This window comes from Pelodiscus sinensis, unplaced genomic scaffold (genome assembly GCF_049634645.1).
Source record: "Pelodiscus sinensis isolate JC-2024 unplaced genomic scaffold, ASM4963464v1 ctg104, whole genome shotgun sequence".
In the NCBI taxonomy this organism is placed as follows: domain Eukaryota; kingdom Metazoa; phylum Chordata; order Testudines; family Trionychidae; genus Pelodiscus; species Pelodiscus sinensis.
In genome coordinates this window covers 295,899-319,476 of record NW_027465824.1, presented here as the reverse complement: position 1 = coordinate 319,476, position 23,578 = coordinate 295,899, and the positions used below count along the sequence as shown (strand labels likewise).

Genomic DNA, 23,578 nt, shown 5'->3' with positions numbered 1-23,578 from the left:
GGAGGGTCACCCACCTGGCATGCTGAGAGAGGCGGGCAGGGAGCAGGGGCGCAGGCTGGCGGGCGGCGCGGCCTGGGGCAGACGCCTGGTGCAGGGAGGGAGGGGGGCTGGCGGCTGGATGCTGTTGGTCGCTGCTCGCAGCAGAGTCAGGTGCTGCTGGCGCCGCTTGTCCTGCAGGCGCGGCTCTGGGGAGGGGGGAGTTTAAAAAGGGGGTTCAGGGAGGAACTGGCAGCCCTGCCCCCCAGAACCCCCGGCCCCGTATCCCCGCCCCTCCCTCAGTGGCACCACCGTCGCTGCCCCCGCTGAACCCTAAACACAGCCCCTCCCCCGTGGTACCGGATCCCCCTCTGCCCCGCTGTACCCTAAACACAGCCCCTCCCCCGCGGTACCGTATCCCCCTCTGCCCCGCTGAACCCTAAACACAGCCCCTCCCCTGTGGTACCGGATCCCCCTCTGCCCCGCTGTACCCTAAACACAGCCCCTCCCCTGTGGTACCGTATCCCCCTCTGCCCCGCTGTACCCTAAACACAGCCCCTCCCCTGTGGTACCGTATCCCCCTCTGCCCGCTGTACCCTAAACACAGCCCCTCCCCTGTGGTACCGGATCCCCCTCTGCCCCGCTGTACCCTAAACACAGCCCCTCCCCTGTGGTACCGTATCCCCCTCTGCCCCGCTGTACCCTAAACACAGCCCCTCCCCTGTGGTACCGTATCCCCCTCTGCCCGCTGTACCCTAAACACAGCCCCTCCCCTGTGGTACCGTATCCCCCTCTGCCCGCTGAACCCTAAACACAGCCCCTCCCCTGTGGTACCGGATCCCCCTCTGCCCCGCTGTACCCTAAACACAGCCCCTCCCCCGCGGTACCGTATCCCCCTCTGCCCCGCTGTACCCTAAACACAGCCCCTCCCATGGTACCGTATCCCCCTCTGCCCCGCTGAACCCTAAACACAGCCCCTCCCCCGCGGTACCGTATCCCCCTCTGCCCCGCTGTACCCTAAACACAGCCCCTCCCATGGTACCGTATCCCCCTCTGCCCCGCTGTACCCTAAACACAGCCCCTCCCCCGCGGTACCGTATCCCCCTCTGCCCCGCTGTACCCTAAACACAGCCCCTCCCATGGTACCGTATCCCCCTCTGCCCCGCTGTACCCTAAACACAGCCCCTCCCCTGTGGTACCGTATCCCCCTCTGCCCCGCTGTACCCTAAACACAGCCCCTCCCCCGCGGTACCGTATCCCCCTCTGCCCCGCTGTACCCTAAACACAGCCCCTCCCCTGTGGTACCGTATCCCCCTCTGCCCCGCTGTACCCTAAACACAGCCCCTCCCCCACGGTACCGTATCCCCCTCTGCCCCGCTGTACCCTAAACACAGCCCCTCCCCCACGGTATCGTATCCCCCTCTGCCCCGCTGTACCCTAAACACAGCCCCTCCCCCACGGTACCGTATCCCCCTCTGCCCCACTGTACCCTAAACACAGCCCCTCCCCCACGGTACCGTATCCCCCTCTGCCCCGCTGTACCCTAAACACAGCCCCTCCCCCGCGGTACCGTGTCCCCCTCTGCCCCGCTGTACCCTAAACACAGCCCCTCCCCTGTGGTACCGTATCCCTCTCTGCCCCGCTGAACCCTAAACACAGCCCCTCCCCCACGGTACCGTATCCCCCTCTGCCCCGCTGTACCCTAAACACAGCCCCTCCCCTGTGGTACCGTATCCCCCTCTGCCCCGCTGTACCCTAAACACAGCCCCTCCCCTGTGGTACCGTATCCCCCTCTGCCCCGCTGTATCCTAAACACAGCCCCTCCCCCGCGGTACCGTATCCCCCTCTGCCCCGCTGTACCCTAAACACAGCCCCTCCCCTGTGGTACCGTATCCCCCTCTGCCCCGCTGTACCCTAAACACAGCCCCTCCCCCGTGGTACCGTATCCCCCTCTGCCCGCTGTACCCTAAACACAGCCCCTCCTCTGTGGTACCGTATCCCCCTCTGCCCCGCTGTACCCTAAACACAGCCCCTCCCCCGCGGTACGGTATCCCCCTCTGCCCCGCTGTACCCTAAACACAGCCCCTCCCCCGCGGTACCGTATCCCCCTCTGCCCCGCTGTACCCTAAACACAGCCCCTCCCCCACGGTACCGTATCCCCCTCTGCCCCACTGTACCCTAAACACAGCCCCTCCCCCACGGTACCGTATCCCCCTCTGCCCCGTTGTACCCTAAACACAGCCCCTTCCCCGCGGTACCCTAAACACAGCCCCTCCCCCACGGTACCGTATCCCCCTCTGCCCCACTGTACCCTAAACACAGCCCCTCCCCCGCGGTACCGTATCCCCCTCTGCCCCGCTGTACCCTAAACACAGCCCCTCCCATGGTACCGTATCCCCCTCTGCCCCGCTGTACCCTAAACACAGCCCCTCCCCCGCGGTACCGTATCCCCCTCTGCCCCGCTGTACCCTAAACACAGCCCCTCCCATGGTACCGTATCCCCCTCTGCCCCGCTGTACCCTAAACACAGCCCCTCCCCTGTGGTACCGTATCCCCCTCTGCCCCGCTGTACCCTAAACACAGCCCCTCCCCCGCGGTACCGTATCCCCCTCTGCCCCGCTGTACCCTAAACACAGCCCCTCCCCTGTGGTACCGTATCCCCCTCTGCCCCGCTGTACCCTAAACACAGCCCCTCCCCCACGGTACCGTATCCCCCTCTGCCCCGCTGTACCCTAAACACAGCCCCTCCCCCACGGTATCGTATCCCCCTCTGCCCCGCTGTACCCTAAACACAGCCCCTCCCCCACGGTACCGTATCCCCCTCTGCCCCACTGTACCCTAAACACAGCCCCTCCCCCACGGTACCGTATCCCCCTCTGCCCCGCTGTACCCTAAACACAGCCCCTCCCCCGCGGTACCGTGTCCCCCTCTGCCCCGCTGTACCCTAAACACAGCCCCTCCCCTGTGGTACCGTATCCCTCTCTGCCCCGCTGAACCCTAAACACAGCCCCTCCCCCACGGTACCGTATCCCCCTCTGCCCCGCTGTACCCTAAACACAGCCCCTCCCCTGTGGTACCGTATCCCCCTCTGTCCCGCTGTACCCTAAACACAGCCCCTCCCCCGCGGTACCGTATCCCCCTCTGCCCCGCTGTACCCTAAACACAGCCCCTCCCCTGTGGTACCGTATCCCCCTCTGCCCCGCTGTACCCTAAACACAGCCCCTCCCCTGTGGTACCGTATCCCCCTCTGCCCCGCTGTACCCTAAACACAGCCCCTCCCCCGTGGTACCGTATCCCCCTCTGCCCGCTGTACCCTAAACACAGCCCCTCCTCTGTGGTACCGTATCCCCCTCTGCCCCGCTGTACCCTAAACACAGCCCCTCCCCCGCGGTACCGTATCCCCCTCTGCCCCGCTGTACCCTAAACACAGCCCCTCCCCCGCGGTACCGTATCCCCCTCTGCCCCGCTGTACCCTAAACACAGCCCCTCCCCCACGGTACCGTATCCCCCTCTGCCCCGTTGTACCCTAAACACAACCCCTTCCCCGCGGTACCCTAAACACAGCCCCTCCCCCACGGTACCGTATCCCCCTCTGCCCCACTGTACCCTAAACACAGCCCCTCCCCCGCGGTACCGTATCCCCCTCTGCCCCGCTGTACCCTAAACACAGCCCCTCCCATGGTACCGTATCCCCCTCTGCCCCGCTGTACCCTAAACACAGCCCCTCCCCCGCGGTACCGTATCCCCCTCTGCCCCGCTGTACCCTAAACACAGCCCCTCCCATGGTACCGTATCCCCCTCTGCCCCGCTGTACCCTAAACACAGCCCCTCCCCTGTGGTACCGTATCCCCCTCTGCCCCGCTGTACCCTAAACACAGCCCCTCCCCCGCGGTACCGTATCCCCCTCTGCCCCGCTGTACCCTAAACACAGCCCCTCCCCTGTGGTACCGTATCCCCCTCTGCCCCGCTGTACCCTAAACACAGCCCCTCCCCCACGGTACCGTATCCCCCTCTGCCCCGCTGTACCCTAAACACAGCCCCTCCCCCACGGTATCGTATCCCCCTCTGCCCCGCTGTACCCTAAACACAGCCCCTCCCCCACGGTACCGTATCCCCCTCTGCCCCACTGTACCCTAAACACAGCCCCTCCCCCACGGTACCGTATCCCCCTCTGCCCCGCTGTACCCTAAACACAGCCCCTCCCCCGCGGTACCGTGTCCCCCTCTGCCCCGCTGTACCCTAAACACAGCCCCTCCCCTGTGGTACCGTATCCCTCTCTGCCCCGCTGAACCCTAAACACAGCCCCTCCCCCACGGTACCGTATCCCCCTCTGCCCCGCTGTACCCTAAACACAGCCCCTCCCCTGTGGTACCGTATCCCCCTCTGTCCCGCTGTACCCTAAACACAGCCCCTCCCCCGCGGTACCGTATCCCCCTCTGCCCCGCTGTACCCTAAACACAGCCCCTCCCCTGTGGTACCGTATCCCCCTCTGCCCCGCTGTACCCTAAACACAGCCCCTCCCCTGTGGTACCGTATCCCCCTCTGCCCCGCTGTACCCTAAACACAGCCCCTCCCCCGTGGTACCGTATCCCCCTCTGCCCGCTGTACCCTAAACACAGCCCCTCCTCTGTGGTACCGTATCCCCCTCTGCCCCGCTGTACCCTAAACACAGCCCCTCCCCCGCGGTACCGTATCCCCCTCTGCCCCGCTGTACCCTAAACACAGCCCCTCCCCCGCGGTACCGTATCCCCCTCTGCCCCGCTGTACCCTAAACACAGCCCCTCCCCCACGGTACCGTATCCCCCTCTGCCCCGTTGTACCCTAAACACAGCCCCTTCCCCGCGGTACCCTAAACACAGCCCCTCCCCCACGGTACCGTATCCCCCTCTGCCCCACTGTACCCTAAACACAGCCCCTCCCCCGCGGTACCGTATCCCCCTCTGCCCCGCTGTACCCTAAACACAGCCCCTCCCATGGTACCGTATCCCCCTCTGCCCCGCTGTACCCTAAACACAGCCCCTCCCCCGCGGTACCGTATCCCCCTCTGCCCCGCTGTACCCTAAACACAGCCCCTCCCATGGTACCGTATCCCCCTCTGCCCCGCTGTACCCTAAACACAGCCCCTCCCCTGTGGTACCGTATCCCCCTCTGCCCCGCTGTACCCTAAACACAGCCCCTCCCCCGCGGTACCGTATCCCCCTCTGCCCCGCTGTACCCTAAACACAGCCCCTCCCCTGTGGTACCGTATCCCCCTCTGCCCCGCTGTACCCTAAACACAGCCCCTCCCCCACGGTACCGTATCCCCCTCTGCCCCGCTGTACCCTAAACACAGCCCCTCACCCACGGTATCGTATCCCCCTCTGCCCCGCTGTACCCTAAACACAGCCCCTCCCCCACGGTACCGTATCCCCCTCTGCCCCACTGTACCCTAAACACAGCCCCTCCCCCACGGTACCGTATCCCCCTCTGCCCCGCTGTACCCTAAACACAGCCCCTCCCCCGCGGTACCGTGTCCCCCTCTGCCCCGCTGTACCCTAAACACAGCCCCTCCCCTGTGGTACCGTATCCCTCTCTGCCCCGCTGAACCCTAAACACAGCCCCTCCCCCACGGTACCGTATCCCCCTCTGCCCCGCTGTACCCTAAACACAGCCCCTCCCCTGTGGTACCGTATCCCCCTCTGTCCCGCTGTACCCTAAACACAGCCCCTCCCCTGTGGTACCGTATCCCCCTCTGCCCCGCTGTATCCTAAACACAGCCCCTCCCCCGCGGTACCGTATCCCCCTCTGCCCCGCTGTACCCTAAACACAGCCCCTCCCCTGTGGTACCGTATCCCCCTCTGCCCCGCTGTACCCTAAACACAGCCCCTCCCCCGTGGTACCGTATCCCCCTCTGCCCGCTGTACCCTAAACACAGCCCCTCCTCTGTGGTACCGTATCCCCCTCTGCCCCGCTGTACCCTAAACACAGCCCCTCCCCCGCGGTACCGTATCCCCCTCTGCCCCGCTGTACCCTAAACACAGCCCCTCCCCCGCGGTACCGTATCCCCCTCTGCCCCGCTGTACCCTAAACACAGCCCCTCCCCCACGGTACCGTATCCCCCTCTGCCCCACTGTACCCTAAACACAGCCCCTCCCCCACGGTACCGTATCCCCCTCTGCCCCGTTGTACCCTAAACACAGCCCCTTCCCCGCGGTACCCTAAACACAGCCCCTCCCCCACGGTACCGTATCCCCCTCTGCCCCACTGTACCCTAAACACAGCCCCTTCCCCCACGGTACCGTATCCCCCTCTGCCCCGCTGTACCCTATACACAGCCCCTCCCCCACGGTACCGTATCCCCCTCTGCCCCGCTGTACCCTAAACACAGCCCCTCCCCCGCGGTACCGTATCCCCCTCTGCCCCGCTGTACCCTAAACACAGCCCCTCCCCCGCGGTACCGTATCCCCCTCTGCCCCGCTGTACCCTAAACACAGCCCCTCCCCAACGGTACCCTTAACACAGCCCCGCTGTACCCTAAACACAGCCCCTCCCCCACGGTACCGTATCCCCCTCTGCCCCGCTGTACCCTAAACACAGCCCCTCCCCCGCGGTACCGTATCCCCCTCTGCCCCGCTGTACCCTAAACACAGCCCCTCCCCAACGGTACCCTTAACACAGCCCCGCTGCCCCGCTGTACCCTAAACACAGCCCCTCCCCCGCGGTACCCTTAACACAGCCCCGCTGCCGCAGCATCAGCACTATCCCCGCGCCAGCACGCCCGGGCCCCACATGCTGAGGGAGGCTGCCCCACCTGCCAGGCAGACGGCCAAAGAGCAGCTCCCCTCCTGCCGCAGCTGAGGGCTGAGCCAGCGCCCCCACGCCGCGGGTGCCACGCCTGGCAGGGCTCCCTCAGGCTTCCGGGCGAGCACGGGGAAAGGCTCACGTGGCGGCTGCGCCCAGCCAGGGCTGGCGTCCCAGCACCGGGAAGAACGTTTGTGTCGACAAGGGGACTCCAGAGCCTCGCGAGCTGCTGCCCCACCCTGGCCAAGAGCCATCGGCTGGGGGGCTGCTGGCCGGCTGCCTTGGCTCCGGTGAGCTCCGTATGCGGGGACCGAGCAGACGGGCTCTGGTCCGTGGAAGGGGGTAGGGCGCTGGGCACGGGGAGACAGGGCGGGTGCCCCTCAGCGGGCCCGAGCCGACAGGGACGGACCACTGGCAGCTGGAACGGAACCTTCCCGCCGGCCGCGTCGCGCGGAGATGGAGGCTTGTTCGGAGGCCTCGTGTGCGGACTGTCCGCTCCCGTCCGCGCGGGTATCTCCGCCCTGGAGGGACGCTCCTGGGAAGGCTCGGCGCAGGCGCTGGCCGGTAACCCCGCTGCCGGAGCACAGAAAGGGACGCTCTCCGTCTTCGTGCCAAACTAGCAGCCGGGGCCAGCACTAGCCCCCCAGAGCTCAGGCTGAGCTCTCTGCCGTGGGGGGCTCTGGCCCTGGCTCTCTGCAGCGCCAGGGAAACACACTGCGCCCCAGCGGGCAGCAGAGCACGGCTGCCCAGCGAGGCGGAAGGGCTGGGTGCTCACAGCCCAGCGCCGGCTCCTCCTCACCCCCCACCAGCCCAAGGCCCCAGAGCGAGTCCCCTCCTGGCCCCGGCAGCCCTGGGAGGTGCAAGGCCCCTGGCTCGGTGCCAGCCAGGCAGGCACTGCCCCGCCCCAGGGCTCTGCTGTCTCTGCCCTGGCTTGCCCAACATGACAGCGGGGGCACCGCAGCAGCCGGCACCGCTGCCTTCGCTCCGTCTCCACGGCAGGGCCGCCGGAGGCTGGGAAGCACCAGGACACGCAGCCAGAGTGCGCTCTCTGGGGGCGACCTCGTGCCAACGCCCGCGCCAGGCAGTGCACGCGGCGGCACCCCGCCCCTCACTCAGTGCCCATGCCCTGGGAGCGCGGGGCTCCAGGCGAGCCCGACGGGCTCAGTGCAGCCGGCCCTCGGCCAGGGTCGCAGTTCTCTGCCCTTGCCCCTCCAGGCAGCGCCCCGAGGGGGCTGGCCGGTGCAGAGCCAGCAGTGCGCCCTTCTTCCCCCGTTCCCACCAGCCTGACCCGCTGCCAGGCCGGGGGTCGCTTGGCTTGGAAGGGGCAGGTCGCCGGCCCCCGTTTTCAGGTCCCAGCCTGCAAAGGAGCGTGGGTGCCCCGCTCCTGCTCTGGCACTTCAGGCCAGTGCACGGACTAGCAAGTCAGGAGTCTCCTCACCCCTCTGCTGCCCAGGGACCTGCGCCATTCCCGGTGCTGCTGGCCCATGGGAGCTCTGCCCAGGCACCGCCAGACCCGCGCAGGCAGCCCCACACTCTGGTGTTACCACTAGGGCTGGCTCCCCTCTGCCCACCCACAGGCCCAGCCCCTTTCACCCGTCTGGCCTCAGGCTCATAGGAAGGGCCCTCCAGAGTCACTGAGTCTGTTCCCCTGCCCTCTCAGCAGGGCCCAGCACTGTCTGACCATCCCTGCCAGGCGTCTGGCCAACCTGCGCTGAAATATACCCCGGGCAACTTATCCCCGTGTTCCACCACCCTGACAGGCAGGAACTTTTTCCTAATGTCCAACCTCAACCTCCCTTGCTGCGGTTTAAGCCCCTTGCTGCTTGTCCTGTCCTCAGAAGCCAAGGGGAACAATTTTTCTCCTTCTTCCTTGTGACACCCTTTTAGATACCTGAAAACGGCTCCTCTGTCTGCTCCTTTCCAGACTAAACCAGCCCAGTTCCTTCAGCCTCCCCTCCTAGCTCATGTTCTCTAGACCTTTCATCATTCTTGTTGCTCTTCTCTGGCCCCTCTCCAGTTTCTCCACATCTTTCTTGAAATGCGGAGCCCAGAACTGGACACAAGACTCCAGCTGAGGCCTGACCAGCGCAGAGCAGAGCGGGAGAACGACTCCTCGTGTCTGGCTCACCACACTCCTCTTCATGCCCCCAGAACCAGGTTTGCTTTTTTTGCAACAGCGTCTCACTGTTGACTCCTATGTAGCTTGTAGCCCACTGACCCCCTAGATCCCTTTCTGCAGGGCTCCTCCCTAGACAGTCGCTGCCCGTTCCGTGTGTGTGAAACTGATTGTTCCTCCCTAAGTGGGGCACTTCGCATTGGTCCTTAGTCAGCTTCATCCTACTGACCTCCGACCACTTCTCCCGTCTGTCCAGATCAGCTGGAATTATGCGCCTCTCCTCCAAAGGGTCAGTGGTTCCCAACCGCTGGCCTGTGAGATCTAAGTTCCATGTAAGCTGAGGGGCTGCTAACTGGAGGCGCTCCCTGCTCCAGACAACCATGCTGGTAGGGAAGGGGACACCAGGGGGAGGGAGGAGGTGGCTGGGACAGGAGGGGGAGGGGGAGGGGGAGAGGGAGGGGGAGGGGAGTTTGGAGTGGGCAGTCAGTGTGGGAGAGGAGAGGTTTGATGACAGCAGCTTCCTGGTCTGGGAGAGGCAGCAGGGCGCCGGGGGTAGGTGGGATGGGGGCCGTGCTGGGGTCAGTGCGGCGAGGTGGGGCAGGCTGCAGGCAGAGGACTGTCCCCGGGCTGGGGCAGGCTGGTGGGGTGGTGCCAACCTTTCAGGCGGGTTAAAAGCTTTTGGATACTGGAGCAAAAGGCAGCTGGTGGCACTTGCAGGATTACATGCAGAGCATGCTTCCGGAGGCGCTGCTGGCTTAGGGAAGGAAGGCAAGGGCTGTTCCCAGACCCGCTCTGGCGCTGTCCAGACCGGCACGCTGACCCGCTACAGCGACAAGCTGTGCACACAGATGCGATGGGGCCTCCTAACGCGAGTGACCATACGGAATATGCAAATCAGCGTTACCCTCCGCCAAGTCTGGGACTGGGTTTGCCAGTCCGTGGTATCAGAACGGTCGGGAGCCGCTGCTCCAAAGCTCTTGCAGCCCCTCCTCCGAGGGATCACCTGCAAGCTTCATAAGCGTCCTCTCTGTGCCGATAGCTAAATCCTTGATGAAGACATTGAACAGGCCGGTCCCAAGCCAGACCCCTGCGGAGCCCCCTTGCTCTGCCCTCCAGCAGGACTGGGAGCCGTTAACTCCTCCCTGGGAAGGGTCCTCCAGCCAGTTCTGCCCCAGACCCATGTAGGTTGGGTTTGCCTAGCTGGTCGCTGAGACGCTCATGCGAGACCGTGTCAAACGCTGCCAAAGGAAGCTCTCGCATCGGTTTGCCAGGAGTCGTTCTTCACAAACTCATGGCTAGTTCCCAGCCCGCACCGAGCTGGTTTCTAGCCAGCAGGTGGCTTGGCGGACAGAGGCAGACAGAGCAGGCCAAGGGGAAGGAAGAGACGCTACCAGATGCCCATGGTACACAAGCCTTTATTTGTTCCCAGGGACGCTGCCAGGCAAGGCCACGACAGGGGATGGGAAGCAAGCGCTCAGGGCAAAGCTGCACACGAAACGAAGGCAGCGCACAGCAAGCCGGCTCGTGGGGAATTCAGCCAGCACTTCCGGGAGAGCAGCGTCCCACAGACAATGCCCAGCCGGCGCACCAGGCCCCGGGGCGCGGAGAACCCTGCACCCCAGCGTGTTCCCGCTTGGCCGTTGGGACCCGCTTCACCACAGCCACTGCACGGCCCAGCGTACGGGCTGGTCACGTCCCGATTTCCTCGGCTGGCCAGGCAAGCAGCCTGCCAGGGGCTCCGAAGGCAGAGCCAGGGAGCTGAAGGCTTGGCTGGGGCGGTCGCCGGACCAGGGTGTGGGGGCGGTGGTCGGAGGCGTGCAGCTCGGAGAAGGGCCGTGTTAGCCTGGGGTCAGTAACCCAGTGTGGGCACCTGCGTCTGCGGCTGGGAACCCTGCAGCTCATCCTGCGGCCCGGGAGTGCTGGGGAGAGCAGCAACGGCGGGGACGGCGCTGGAGCCCCTGCCGGCTCCTCTAGATGCTGCAGGCTCGCGCTGGCTCCCCTCCGCAGCAATCCAGTGCCAACGTGGCCGTTGCGGGTCCTGCTGCAGGGATCGGCACAGCGCCACGCCTGCCCCAGACAGGCCAGCCCTCCCCCACGGCAGCAGCTGTTCCGGCCCAGGTGCAGGGGGCAGCTCTCTGCCGGGCACAGCCGGGAGGAGCACGCCAGTCTCCATGTCCGGACGGCACTCGGCCCCTCGCTTAGAGCAGGGCCAAGTCCGGCTGGCGCCGCCGGACACAGCAGCTCCACACGTCCTGCAGCAAAGCCAGGAAGGGCACCCCGCCCAGCTTACCTCTCACCGGCGCCAGGACCCTGGGGCTGCCGTTCGGAGGGCTCTGGCCCGCGGGGCCGCCGGGCCTGGTGCAGCCGAAGGTGAAGCTGGGGGAGGCTTTGATCTGGGGCGAGTTCTGCTGGCTGCCGCTGCTCCCGCTGGCGCCGTTGCTGTAGCTCCTGGCCCGGGAGAGGCCATTCTCGGAGCTCGAGGTAGGCAGCCCGCTGCAAGGGAGGGGATGCGGCCGTGAGCGTGGCTCCGCTGCTCTCCCCCAGGGCCCTCGGCGGTGCCAGCCAGCTCGGCAGGGCTCGCCCAGGACTGGCACCTGAGGACTGGCGCGTGCCTGCTGAAACGCTGTCCCTCCTGGCCTACTGCTCTCAGGCCCTGCCCAGCGGCCTGCTCAGCACGCCCCAGCGCCTTTCCGGAGCAGACACCGAGGCAGGCCTGGCGCTGGCCTGTTGCCCTTCGAGGGCTGGGAGCTGGCAGGGGCCCCGCCCTTGCGGATCCGGCGGGGGAGCACGGTCTCCCGGGGCAGTGGAGCCCAGGGAGCTGTGGCAGGGAGTGACGCTGGGGAGGCAGAAGGCTCTTGCTCCCTGCGGAGCTTGGCTCAGGGCCGGCAGACCCCGGGATAAGCAGAGCTGCCGGGATCTGCCCTGCAGCAGCACGGCGCACGCTGGGCCCGGGCCCAGGCCTCGGGGGCTGCAGGCCGGGAGCTGAGCTGCCGGGCTGGCCCGCAGGGGGCGGCACAGCCTTGGGGCACACATGGACGGCCGGGGCAGCGCCTTACTTGGAGCCCTTCTTGCGGGCGCAAGCAGCCATGCCCTTGAGGTTGCGCACGTGCTTCAGCATCCAGGCCCGCAGGTTGCTCAGGTTGCTGTGCTCGGACATGACGAGCCGGGACCAGGGGTTGCACTCCGCCATGTCCAGGGCCGCGATGGCCAGCGCCCGCCCCACCTGCAGCAAGCCAGAGACGCCCTTCAGTGCCAGGGCCGGGCGCCCGGCGGAGCAGTGGGCACAGACGCCCCAGTGCTGCTGGCCTCCAGTTGGCCAGCCTCCGGGAGCCAGGGACCCCGCCGCGAGGCCAGGCCCGTGTCCCAGCCCTTCAGGCCACGCACGGGCTGCCAGCGCCCTGGCACCGCCCCAGCCCACCGGCTTAGCTTTGCCAGAACCAACACGCGCTACAGATTTACCACACACCAGGGCCTGGCCAATGGCCGGCCCAACAAGGCGCAGCAGGTAAAAGCCTAAAAAAGGTGAAAACCTAGATGGGCCCTGATGGGGAGCGAAGGGGCCGGGTTACCCCTCGTCCGGCTCCGCAGGCGCCACGAGCGAAGGGGCGGGGTTACTCTGTGGGGTGCAGCGAGCGAAGGGGTGGGGTTACACTGCGGGGCGCTAGGGAGCGAAGGGGCGGGGTCACCCCGCGGGGCGCTGGGAGCAAAGGGGCGGGGTCACCGCAGGGCGCCGGGAGCAAAGGGGCGGGGTCACCGCGGGGCGCTGGGCGGAGTTACCTGCTCAAACAGCTCCACGGTGTACTTGGTGGGGAAGGTGGGCGGGGGAGGCGGGCGGGGTCACCCCGCGGGGCGCTGGGAGCAAAGGGGCGGGGTCACCGCGGGGCGCTGGGCGGAGTTACCTGCTCAAACAGCTCCACGGTGTACTTGGTGGGGAAGGTGGGCGGGGGAGGCGGGCTCGCCCGCCCGCTGTCATGGCAGGCAGCGGGGACGCTGTTCACCGAGCGCCCGGTGTTGTAGTTGCACTCCAGCGTGTAGCTAGGGAAGACGGGGAGCCAGGTCACTGCACCCACGCCCGGGCTGGGAGCCAGGCTGCCCCAGACGGCGGATCCTGCTCCAGAACGTGCAGCCACGGCAAGCACCACGGCACCCCACTGGGCATCTCCAAAAGGAGCCCATCTCGTCTGCAGCCCCTGGTGCTGGCAGGCCCCTGCCCCCCATGAGCCTCGCCACAACCCCAGCAAACCCTGAGCACCGGGGTGGGGCAGAGCGCGGCTCTCGCCTGCACGGCCCAGGCTAGGGATGCAACGGCTGATCGGTTCATGCTAGACTGCGCGCATCCCCCTAGGGCGTTTGTTAGCAGCACGGCTCCCGCTGGGCCTGGGCCTACGCCCGCCGCGGCTCTGCACTGGAAGTGGGTCAGGAGGGGGGGGGGCAGCACGACTCCCACTGGGCCAGGGCCTACGCCCGCCGCGGCTCTGCACTGGAAGTGGGTTGGGGGGGGCAGCACGGCTCCCGCTGGGCCTGGGCCTACGCCCGCCGCGGCTCTGCACTGGAAGTGGGTTGGGGGGGGGGCAGCACGGCTCCCGCTGGGTCTGGGCCTACGCCCGCCGCGGCTCTGCACTGGAAGTGGGTTGGGGGGGGGGCAGCACGGCTCCCGCTGGGTCTGGGCCTACGCCCGCCGCGGCTCTGCACTGGAAGTGGGTTGGGGGGGGGGCAGCACGGCTCCCGCTGGGTCTGGGCCTACGCCCGCCGCGGCTCTGCACTGGAAGTGGGTTGGGGGGGGGGCAGCACGGCTCCCGCTGGGCCTGGGCCTACGCCCGCCGCGGCTCTGCACTGGAAGTGGGTCAGGAGGGGGGGGGGCAGCACGACTCCCACTGGGCCAGGGCCTACGCCCGCCGCGGCTCTGCACTGGAAGTGGGTTGGGGGGGGCAGCACGGCTCCCGCTGGGCCAGGGCCTACGCCCGCCGCGGCTCTGCACTGGAAGTGGGTTGGGGGGGGGGGCAGCATGGCTCCCGCTGGGTCTGGGCCTACGCCCGCCGTGGCTCTGCACTGGAAGTGGGTCAGGAGGGGGGGGGGCAGCACGACTCCCACTGGGCCAGGGCCTACGCCCGCCGCGGCTCTGCACTGGAAGTGGGTTGGGGGGGGCAGCACGGCTCCCGCTGGGCCAGGGCCTACGCCCGCCGCGGCTCTGCACTGGAAGTGGGTTGGGGGGGGGGGCAGCACGGCTCCCGCTGGGTCTGGGGCCTACGCCCGCCGCGGCTCTGCACTGGAAGTGGGTCAGGAGGGGGGGGGCAGCACGACTCCCGCTGGGCCAGGGCCTACGCCCGCCGCGGCTCTGCACTGGAAGTGGGTTGGGGGGGGGGGCAGCACGGCTCCCGCTGGGTCTGGGCCTACGCCCGCCGTGGCTCTGCACTGGAAGTGGGTCGGGGGGGGGGGGGCAGCACGACTCCCACTGGGCCAGGGCCTACGCCCGCCGCGGCTCTGCACTGGAAGTGGGTTGGGGGGGGGGCAGCACGGCTCCCGCTGGGCCTGGGCCTACGCCCGCCGCGGCTCTGCACTGGAAGTGGGTTGGGGGGGGGGGCAGCACGGCTCCCGCTGGGTCTGGGCCTACGCCCGCCGTGGCTCTGCACTGGAAGTGGGTCGGGGGGGGGGGGGGCAGCACGACTCCCACTGGGCCAGGGCCTACGCCCGCCGCGGCTCTGCACTGGAAGTGGGTTGGGGGGGGGGGCAGCACGGCTCCCGCTGGGTCTGGGCCTACGCCCGCCGTGGCTCTGCACTGGAAGTGGGTTGGGGGGGGGGCAGCACGGCTCCCGCTGGGGGCTCTGCACTGGAAGTGGGTTGGGGGGGGGGGCAGCACGGCTCCCGCTGGGAGCTCTGCACTGGAAGTGGGTCGGGGGGGGGGCAGCACGGCTCCCGCTGGGGGCTCTGCACTGGAAGTGGGTCGGGGGGGGGGGGCAGCACGGCTCACGCTGGGAGCTCTGCACTGGAAGTGGGTCGGAGGGGGGGGCAGCATGGCTCCCGCTGGGGGCTCTGCACTGGAAGTGGGTCAGGAGGGGGGGCAGCACGGCTCCCGCTGGGGGCTCTGCACTGGAAGTGGGTCAGGAGGGGGGGCAGCACGGCTCCCGCTGGGGGCTCTGCACTGGAAGTGGGTCAGGAGGGGGGGGCAGCACGGCTCCCGCTGGGGGCTCTGCACTGGAAGTGGGTCGGGGGGGCGGGTCTCGGAGCTCAGCCCCACACCGACAAGAGCGCTGGGCGTCAGGCAGCCAGTCCGCGAGGGGCTGGTTTTGAACCGGCTCCCCCCCAGACCAGCCCCTGCGCAGGGGGCTCCTCGGGAGCGGGGCTGGAGCACGCTGGCTGCCGCCGCCCCGGGAACTCCAGCCACGAATTGCTGCGGTTAATCGACTGTTCAGTTAACACCCTGGGCTGGGCTCCAGTTTGTCCTTCCTGGCAGAGCCTGGGCGGAGCCCCCAGCGCGAGGGACGTGCCCATGCGCCGTGCGGGACACCGGGGCAGCGCTGCCCGAGCCGGGGCGCTGGCCCTGCAGGCGGGGCTCCAGACCTGTGAATGATGCCGGAGGCCTTGTAAATAGCCACCCGTCCGCTGCCCTCCTTGGACTGCCCGTCCCGCCGGTCCCTGGCGTACATGTTCTTCTCCGAGAAGTTGCAGCCCGCGAAGTCGAAGTGAGCGGAGTTGAGGGAGATGAGCTTCGGGAAGAGCATGTTCTCCACCTGCGGGTCGAGACAGGCAGGCGTCCGGTGAGACGCCCGGAGCACCGCACAAGCGCTCCCGGCCCGAGGGGTGTTGTCCACTCCTCCGCCCCGGCGCCAGAACCCCACCCTCACCTGCCCCCCCGCGGGCCCCCGGCGCCGGCCCCCCGCCCTCACCTGCCCCCCCGCGGGCCCCCGGCGCCGGCCCCCCCGCCCTCACCTGCCCCCCCGCGGGCCCCCGGCGCCGGCCCCCCACCCTCACCTGGCCCCACGCGGGCCCCCGGCGCCGGCCCCCCGCCCTCACCTGCCCCCCTGCGGGCCCCCGGCGCCGGCCCCCCGCCCTCACCTGCCCCCCTGCGAGCCCCCGGCGCCGGCCCCCCGCCCTCACCTGCCCCCCTGCGGGCCCCCGGCACCGGCCCCCCGCCCTCACCTGCCCCCACGCGGGCCCCCAGAGCCAGGTCTCCACCAGCCCACACTTGGGCCCCCAGTGTCAGGCCCCCACCCTCACCAGGCCCCCAGAGCCAGGCCTCCGCCCTTACCAGCCCGCACGCAGGCCCCCAGCACCAGGCCCCCCCTTCTGGTCTCAACACATGCCCCAGGCAGACCCTGCCCAGCCAGGAAGCCAGCCATGGGCGCGGCAGCCTCGCGTCAAGCTCCCCGCTTTGCCCCTCATGCGGAACTCCATGTTCGTTGTTCTCCAGCCCCGAGAGCGAATCCTCCCCCGCCGGGCTCCACGCCCCCCTCACCTGGGCGCTCTCGTCGCTGAAGCTGTTGCCGTACATGAAGCAGCCCCGCTTGGAGGCGTGCCCATGCAGATCCACGTAGTACGCCAGCCCGCTCTCCTGGGGCTCCCCGGGGGGCTGGGCAGGCAGGATCCACAGGGCCTGCTCCTTGCTGCCCGGCTGGGCGGCGGGCCCGTCCTGGGAAGCGGGGCGGCAGGGGCTGGCGTCGCGGGCGCAGGGATGGCTGTGGAGGTTGCTGGCTCTCTCGGGCTCCGGGGCCGGGCCGCAGTTGCGGAGGGCGTGGTTGGGGGCGAGCGGGCAGGCGTGCGCCCTCCAGTCAGGCGCGCCGGGGGGGCCGTGGCTGTGGTGGTAAAGCAGCACGGCCTTGGCCCCGTACACTGCGGGGTGCAGCGCTGCGTCCGGGCTCAGATACTGGCGGTTCAGGTTCACCCCCCGGGCGTCCGTCCTGCAGAAGGGAAAGGGGAGCGTGACCCCGCCGGGATCTCCCCCACACCCAGCCCTGGGCCAGCCAAGGCAGCCCCTGCCCTCCCGGGCCGGGGGGAGCCTGCCGCAAGCAGCTGGCGGCGAAGGAGAAGGGCCCTGGAGCAGGACTCCCCCTTCAGCAGCAGTGCCTGCCCTGGGACCGGGCCACGGGGCTTCCAGCTCAGCTGCAGCCACCCTGCCCTAGCCGCCCGGCCAGGAGCCACCGACTGCTCCCCGGGGCTCCGGCGCATCCCCCTTCACTGCGGCTGGCAGCGTTCACGGAGCGGCCAGCAGGAGCCGCCCTCGGGAGCCCCCCAGCCTGGCCCTGGCCCAAAGGGAGCACTGCGTGGGCCCCACACGCCAGGCCCCCGACCCTGCTCTCCTGCAAAGCCAGCAAGGACAGTGCAGCCCTCCCCCGACCACGCCGGGGAGCAGAGCAGGACCTAGCCTGCCAGTCCCTGCAGAGCTCGGAGCCAGCTCTGCTCCTGCCTGAGGCCCACGGAGCTGGCGCCCAGCTCACCGGTAATGGCCCCGCACCACGCCATCCGGGTTCAGCATGGGGACCAGCTTGAAGACGAACATGCGCCTCAGCATCTGGGCGCGGGGGTCGCTCCCCCGCAGGATGAACTCCAGGAAGCCGTTGAAGACGAAGCTGGAGGGCGTTTCCCCGGGGTGGACTCTGCTGCTCAGGAAGAAGACCTGGAGGAGACACTCAGAGCTGCCGACTTCCCTTCCCAGCCTTGTGCAATGCGCCCTCGCCCTCTGGGCTCCAGCGTCGGCCAGGCGCCACATCCGGCCATCCCTCCCCGCCGCCCATTCCCAGCCCTGCCCAGCCTGGCTACCAGCCATCCATGGGCCTGTCTGGCTCTTCTCTGAACCCTGTTCAAGTTCTGCCACATCCTCCAGCAAGGAGTTCCACAGGCCGACCGTGCGCTGCGTTAAGAAATGCTGCCTTTGGGTTGTTTCAAACCTGCCACCTATTCACGTCCGTGGGTGACCCCTAGTTCTTGTGTTATGGGAGCAAGTCAATCACTTTTCCTTATTCACTTTCTCCACATTGGTCAAGATTTTACAGACCTCGGTCCTATCCCCCCTTAGCCTCCATTTTTCACAGCTGAAAAGTCCCCGTTTTATTACCCTCGCCTCACGGCAGCCGTTCCAAACCTCTCAGCATTTTTGTTTCCCTTTTCTGAACTTTTCCCAATGCCAAGAGACCTTTTTGGGATGAGGCGACCACACGTGTATGCAGGATGCAGGCTGTGGGCGTCCTATGGATTTATCCAGCGGCAGTAAGAGATTCTCCGTCTTATTCTCTCTCCCTTTTTAATGATTCCGAACATCCTGTTGGCTGCCGCTGCACACGGCGTGGACGCCTCCAGAGAACGATCCACCGTGACTCCAAGATCGCTCTCGAGTGGCTACAGCTAACCCAGTCCCCGTCGTTCTGCAGGCAGAGCCGGGTTATGTTTTCCAAAGGGCATGACTTCATATTTAGCAACATGAACGTTCAGCTGCCATTGTGTTGTGCAGTCACCTGGCTTGGTGAGATCCTTTGGCAGCTCTTCACAGTCGGCTTTGGACTTTGCTCTCTTGAGCAGTTTGGTGTCACCTGCAAATGCTGCCACCTCGCTGTTTCCTTCTCCAGATCACCGATGAACGTGCAGTACGGGACTGATCCCAACGCGGCCCCTTGGGGGCAGCACTAGCTACCTCCCCCATCGGAAAGTGGGCCCTCTGTTCCCTGTCCTCTAAGCAGTGGCCATCCACGAAGGGACCTTCCCTCTGACCCCACAGGAGTGAGAACTCCCTTGGCTTACGAGCCATTGGTGAGGGGCCTTGACAAAGGCTCTCTGGAAATCTCCGGACACTAGCCACTGACATGTTCAGCCGTTACACGTTTACACGTGGGGGGGGTAGTGGCCAGTGCTCGCAGGGGGTGGGGGTGGCAGCAGCCCCACAGGAACCAGCCTCCCTTTCCCCCGCTGCTGCCTCTGATGCATGGCCCCCTCCAAGAACTCCAGATTAGTGAGGCCGGATTTCCCTTTGCCGAAGCCAGCCCGCCTCTGAGCCCAGCCCAGCTCCCCACCAGCTGGGCAGCAGGGAACATCCGCCCCACACTCGCCTCACCCACGGCCCAGGCGGGGCCACCTCGCTCCGCGGGGAAGGGCAGTGATTGGATCTCTGCAGTGACCGCGTCTCCTGGCTGCTCCCGTCGGGCTGGCGCGGCCGTTACTCTCTGCCCTTCCAGCTCCTCTGCGGCCTCTCGCTCCTCCTTGGCATTTGAACCCATCGGACCTAATGTTCCTTCCTGTCTTCTCCCCGGTCTTCAACGGCCCCTCATCTCCGCCCGCCCCCCCCGCTGGCGTGGGGCACCCCTCTGAGAGCGGCCAGGCCGAAGGCCCCTCCAGTCCAGTGCCGGGGCCCCCGCGGGAGGGAACAAACAGGGAATCCCCAAGTGACCTACCCTGGCCAACAGGCGAATAGCCCTTCCAAGAACCTAGCCAGTGCTTTTTTGCACCCCTCTGGCAGAGTTCCCCAGGCCCTGCCTGTTGTATGATGAGATGCTTCCTCGTCTTTTTCAACCCGCTGCCCACGGAGTCACTGGGCCGCTCCTGGCCTCATTTCCCTTCTCCACAGCACTGTTCTCCGCTGCCGGCCGCTGCACACAGAGGGGTGTTTTCCGAGAGCTAGCCACAGGGACTCCAAGATCTCTCCGAGTGGTACGGCTCATTCAGAGCCCAGCATTGCTACGGATGGTGGGGACTGTTTTCCAGGGCGCGTTACTTGGCGTTTATCAACACCGAATTTCATGTCATGTTGTTGTCCAGTCTCCCAGCCTCGGGAGATCCCTTTGTAGCGCTTCGCAGGACCTATCCGGATACTTCTGTATCCACTATCCATGTTGCCACTAGTTTTTTGCCTCTGTGGTTTTGGTTTTTACTCGGGGGCTCCAATTAAATGTGACTTTCCCATGGTGTTTTTTAGCATTTCCATGCAACTTGCAGGCATTTCACTCTTCGACTGTTCCTCTTCATTTCCCTTCAGCTAGAATCACAGAACTGGAAGAGACCTCAGACCAGCCCCAACTCAATCAGCCCAGCCGGGGCTTTGTCCAGCTGGGACTTACACACCTCTAGGGATGGAGACTCCCTCTCCCTCTCCCCCCCCCCCCCCGCCTAGTAAAGTACAGCAGTTTTTCCTAATAGCCTTGTTTGTGTGTAGCTCCCCTTTGGGTAAGTGCTACTGGGGTGGGGCGTGGTATTCCTGTCCCCACTCGTACTGAGCGGTTCGGTACATTCACCTCAGAGAGCAGACTCCACGTGCCGCTTAGGCTCAAGCTGGGGTTTCCTCTTCCCGGGGGCTCCTGGACTTTCTGCTCCACGAAGCAGGTACTAGTTGTGTCTAGAACGGAGCCTCTGCACCCCAGCCCGCACTCAGCCAGTCTGGGAACCGCTGGCACCCCCGTGTCACAGTCCCCGTGGTCGTGGCCAGCCCGACGGGCGGGGCGGGGCGGGCGAACTCCCCCGCTGCAGCCTGCTGCTCCCGCTGGACCACTGAGACGCAGAGGCAGAGTCTGATCGTGGAGGAGTGGCCGATACTGGACTCTTTCCTTCCACCGGCGGAGCCCCTCCCCCTCCCCGAGCGGGACCAATCGGTCGTTCCGGTGTCTCTGGTAGCAGGGATCAGCGTGCCGCGCCGACGCCCCATTCAGGCCTTGCTAAGCCCTGGCCCTCCAGACCCTCTGGCGTGGCGCTCGCACGGCCGCCGCTCAGCGGTCTGCCCCACGGACGGGACACTTCTGCTTGGCTTTATTGTGCTCCGCCATGCGCCGTGTCAGTCCCCCCCTTTACTGGGCTATTGGGCGGCCCATGCGGGGCAGCCCTTGTCCGGGCAGCGCCCCCGTCCGAGGCGGCCAGACTCACCTTCTTCCCCGCAAAGCGGTGCGGCCGAGGGGTGGCCTCCTCGGGGAACAGGTTGTCCAGCCTGGGCTCGCGCTCCTCCTGCATGCCGTGGCACGAGGTGACGGTGAGCAGGTCCACCCGCAGGCCGTCCAGGGAGCGGCACAGCAGCTCTCGATGGTAATAGATGGAGTCCAGGGAGCTGCGGGGGTGCAGAAAGGCCCCGAAGAGCAGCTGGGACAGTGGAGGAAGGAAGGGCAGCTCCCCCAGGCACTCCTGGAACAGGAAATCCCTAAGGGCTCTCCCCAGGGCCCCAGGCCGCCAAGACGGGCTCTCCTGCCTCTGCCTCCCCTGCAGGCTCTGGTCACGCTCCCTTTGGAGTCACCTTCTGCCAGCTTCCCTCAGGGCCTGCGCTGCTCCCCTCCAGCCGGCTCCCACCTCCTGCCGAGTCTTGCCTGGGATCCAGGGAGCCAGCCTCCTCGCCCCACGGCGGGTGGGGCTGGCAGGAGGAAGGGGCGCTGGGCACACTCCGCAGCTTGGAGCGTGGGGGCCCTGCCAGCCCCAGCTTGGGGAGGGCGTCGGGGAAGGATGCGGCAGCGGTGGGGTGGCAGGTGCAAGGCAGAAGCGCTCTGCACAGACTGGAGGCTGGGCACTGGGAAGGGGCGCAGAGGGGGGCCAGTGCCAGGCGGGCGCGGGTCGGAGCCCTGGGAGAAGACATTAAAAGGGAGCGAGCCTTCGCCGAGACAGGGAACCCCTCTCAGAAGGCAACAGCGGCTCTGCTCCCTCCTCCACCTCAGTCAAAGAAGCGCTGAGGCTGCAGAAACCAGGATGCTCCAGAGCCCAGGTTGCTCTTGGCCACGGCCCGTGGCCTGCGCTTGGCTGAGCGCTACGGGAATCCCAGAGCCCTGGCCCCTCACTGCCACGGCCCGTGGCCTGCGCTTGGCTGAGCGTTACGGGAATCCCAGAGCCCTGGCCCCTCACTGCCACGGCCCGTGGCCTGCGCTTGGCTGAGCGCTACGGGAATCCCAGAACCCCGGCCCCTCACTGCCACGGCCCGTGGCCTGCGCTTGGCTGAGCGCTACGGGAATCCCAGAGCCCCGGCCCCTCACTGCCACGGCCCGTGGCCTGCGCTTGGCTGAGCGCTAGGGGAATCCCAGAGCCCCGGCCCCTCACTGCCATGGCCCGTGGCCTGCGCTTGGCTGAGCGCTACGGGAATCCCAGAGCCCCGGCCTCTCACTGCCACGGCCCGTGGCCTGCGCTTGGCTGAGCGCTACGGGAATCCCAGAGCCCCGGCCCCTCACTGCCATGGCCCATGGCCTGCGCTTGGCTGAGCGCTACTGGAATCCCAGAGCCCTGGCCCCTCACTGCCACGGCCCGTGGCCTGTGCTTGGCTGAGCGCTACGGGAATCCCAGAGCCCCGGCCCCTCACGGCCACGGCTCACAGTCCACGCTTGGCTGAGCGTTACGGGAATCCCAGAGCCCCGGCCCCTCACGGCCACGGCTCACAGTCCACGCTTGGCTGAGCGTTACGGGAATCCCAGAGCCCCGGCCCCTCACGGCCACGGCTCACAGTCCACGCTTGGCTGAGCGTTACGGGAATCCCAGAGCCCCGGCCCCTCATGGCCACGGCTCACAGTCCACGCTTGGCTGAGCGCTACGGGAATCCCAGAGCCCTGGCCCCTCACTGCCACGGCCCGTGGCCTGCGCTTGGCTGAGCGTTATGGGAATCCCAGAGCCCCGGCCCCTCACGGCCACGGCTCACAGTCCACGCTTGGCTGAGCGCTACGGGAATCCCAGAGCCCCGGCCCCTCACGGCCACGGCTCACAGTCCACGCTTGGCTGAGCGTTACGAGAATCCCAGAGCCCCGGCCCCTCATGGCCATGGCTCACAGTCCACGCTTGGCTGAGCGTTACGGGAATCCCAGAGCCCCGGCCCCTCACGGCCACGGCTCACAGTCCACGCTTGGCTGAGCGCTATGGGTATCCCAGAGCCCTGGCCCCTCACTGCCACGGCCCGTGGCCTGCGCTTGGCTGAGCGCTACGGGAATCCCAGAGCCCCGGCCCCTCACGGCCACGGCTCACAGTCCACGCTTGGCTGAGCGCTATGGGAATCCCAGAGCCCTGGCCCCTCACTGCCACGGCTCACAGTCCACGCTTGGCTGAGCGCTACGGGAATCCCAGAGCCCCGGCCCCTCACGGCCACGGCTCACAGTCCACGCTTGGCTGAGCGCTACGGGAATGGCAGAGTCCCCCACGCGGATGCAGGAAAGCTCGTCTGAGCTGGGGGGGGGGGACTGCTGTCCTGGGAGCAGCCCCGCAATAAAGCCCAAAGGTGCCTCTGCTCACTCTCCCCCCTTCCCCCGAGCCACTCACCTGCGAGGCAAGGGGAAGAGAAATGGCTGTGGCTGCTCTCGGCAGAGCCGGAGGAGGAACACGTGCCCATGGCAGCTGGCCCCACCCACCCCGCCCCAGGCCAAAGGGGCGGGCGCTGCAGGTCAGGAGGGGAGGGTGGCGAGGGTGGTGCGCACCTGCTGGGCGACAGGAGCCTGCACTCCTCGAAGCGGCGGTCGAGCTGTGCCAGCATGTCCTGGCACTCGGTGTAGGAGAAGGGGTAGCAGAAGGCAAAGTAGGTGGTGGAGCCGCGGTGCTCCAGGAAGCGGTGCACAAAGGACAGCACAAACTGGGTCTCCAGCATCTGAGGCACACACAAGGCAGATGCTGAGCAGCTAGCAGGGCTGCCCTGAGCCCAGCGCACCATGCCCCTCGGGCACACAGCCCGGGCTGCACTGGCACCGCGGTACCCACTGCCGGCCGTTCTCAGGGGCTCCCCGCTTACCCCTTTCTATGGTCCCCACTGCCCCAGCGGGCGGGGAGCCGCCGCAGCCCCACACGTTC

The 23,578-nt window shown here is 67.2% G+C and overlaps 1 protein-coding gene across 7 annotated transcripts in view; it reads right to left on the bottom strand.

Annotated features, from left to right (window-relative positions):
* AGBL5 (AGBL carboxypeptidase 5) overlaps positions 1-23,578 on the bottom strand; it is a 40,444-nt gene that overhangs the window by 3,546 nt on the left and 13,320 nt on the right. For all 7 annotated transcript variants that reach the window (XM_075914567.1, XM_075914566.1, XM_075914570.1 and 4 more), the window contains exons 5-13: positions 23,212-23,378; positions 20,708-20,885; positions 17,305-17,483; positions 16,326-16,767; positions 15,431-15,600; positions 12,772-12,907; positions 11,929-12,095; positions 11,163-11,365; positions 15-185 (exon numbers count right to left, since the gene is read on the bottom strand). In XM_075914567.1, coding sequence (XP_075770682.1) covers positions 15-185; positions 11,163-11,365; positions 11,929-12,095; positions 12,772-12,907; positions 15,431-15,600; positions 16,326-16,767; positions 17,305-17,483; positions 20,708-20,885; positions 23,212-23,378 — 1,813 coding nt within the window. The remainder of the gene's footprint in view (positions 1-14; positions 186-11,162; positions 11,366-11,928; positions 12,096-12,771; positions 12,908-15,430; positions 15,601-16,325; positions 16,768-17,304; positions 17,484-20,707; positions 20,886-23,211; positions 23,379-23,578) is intronic.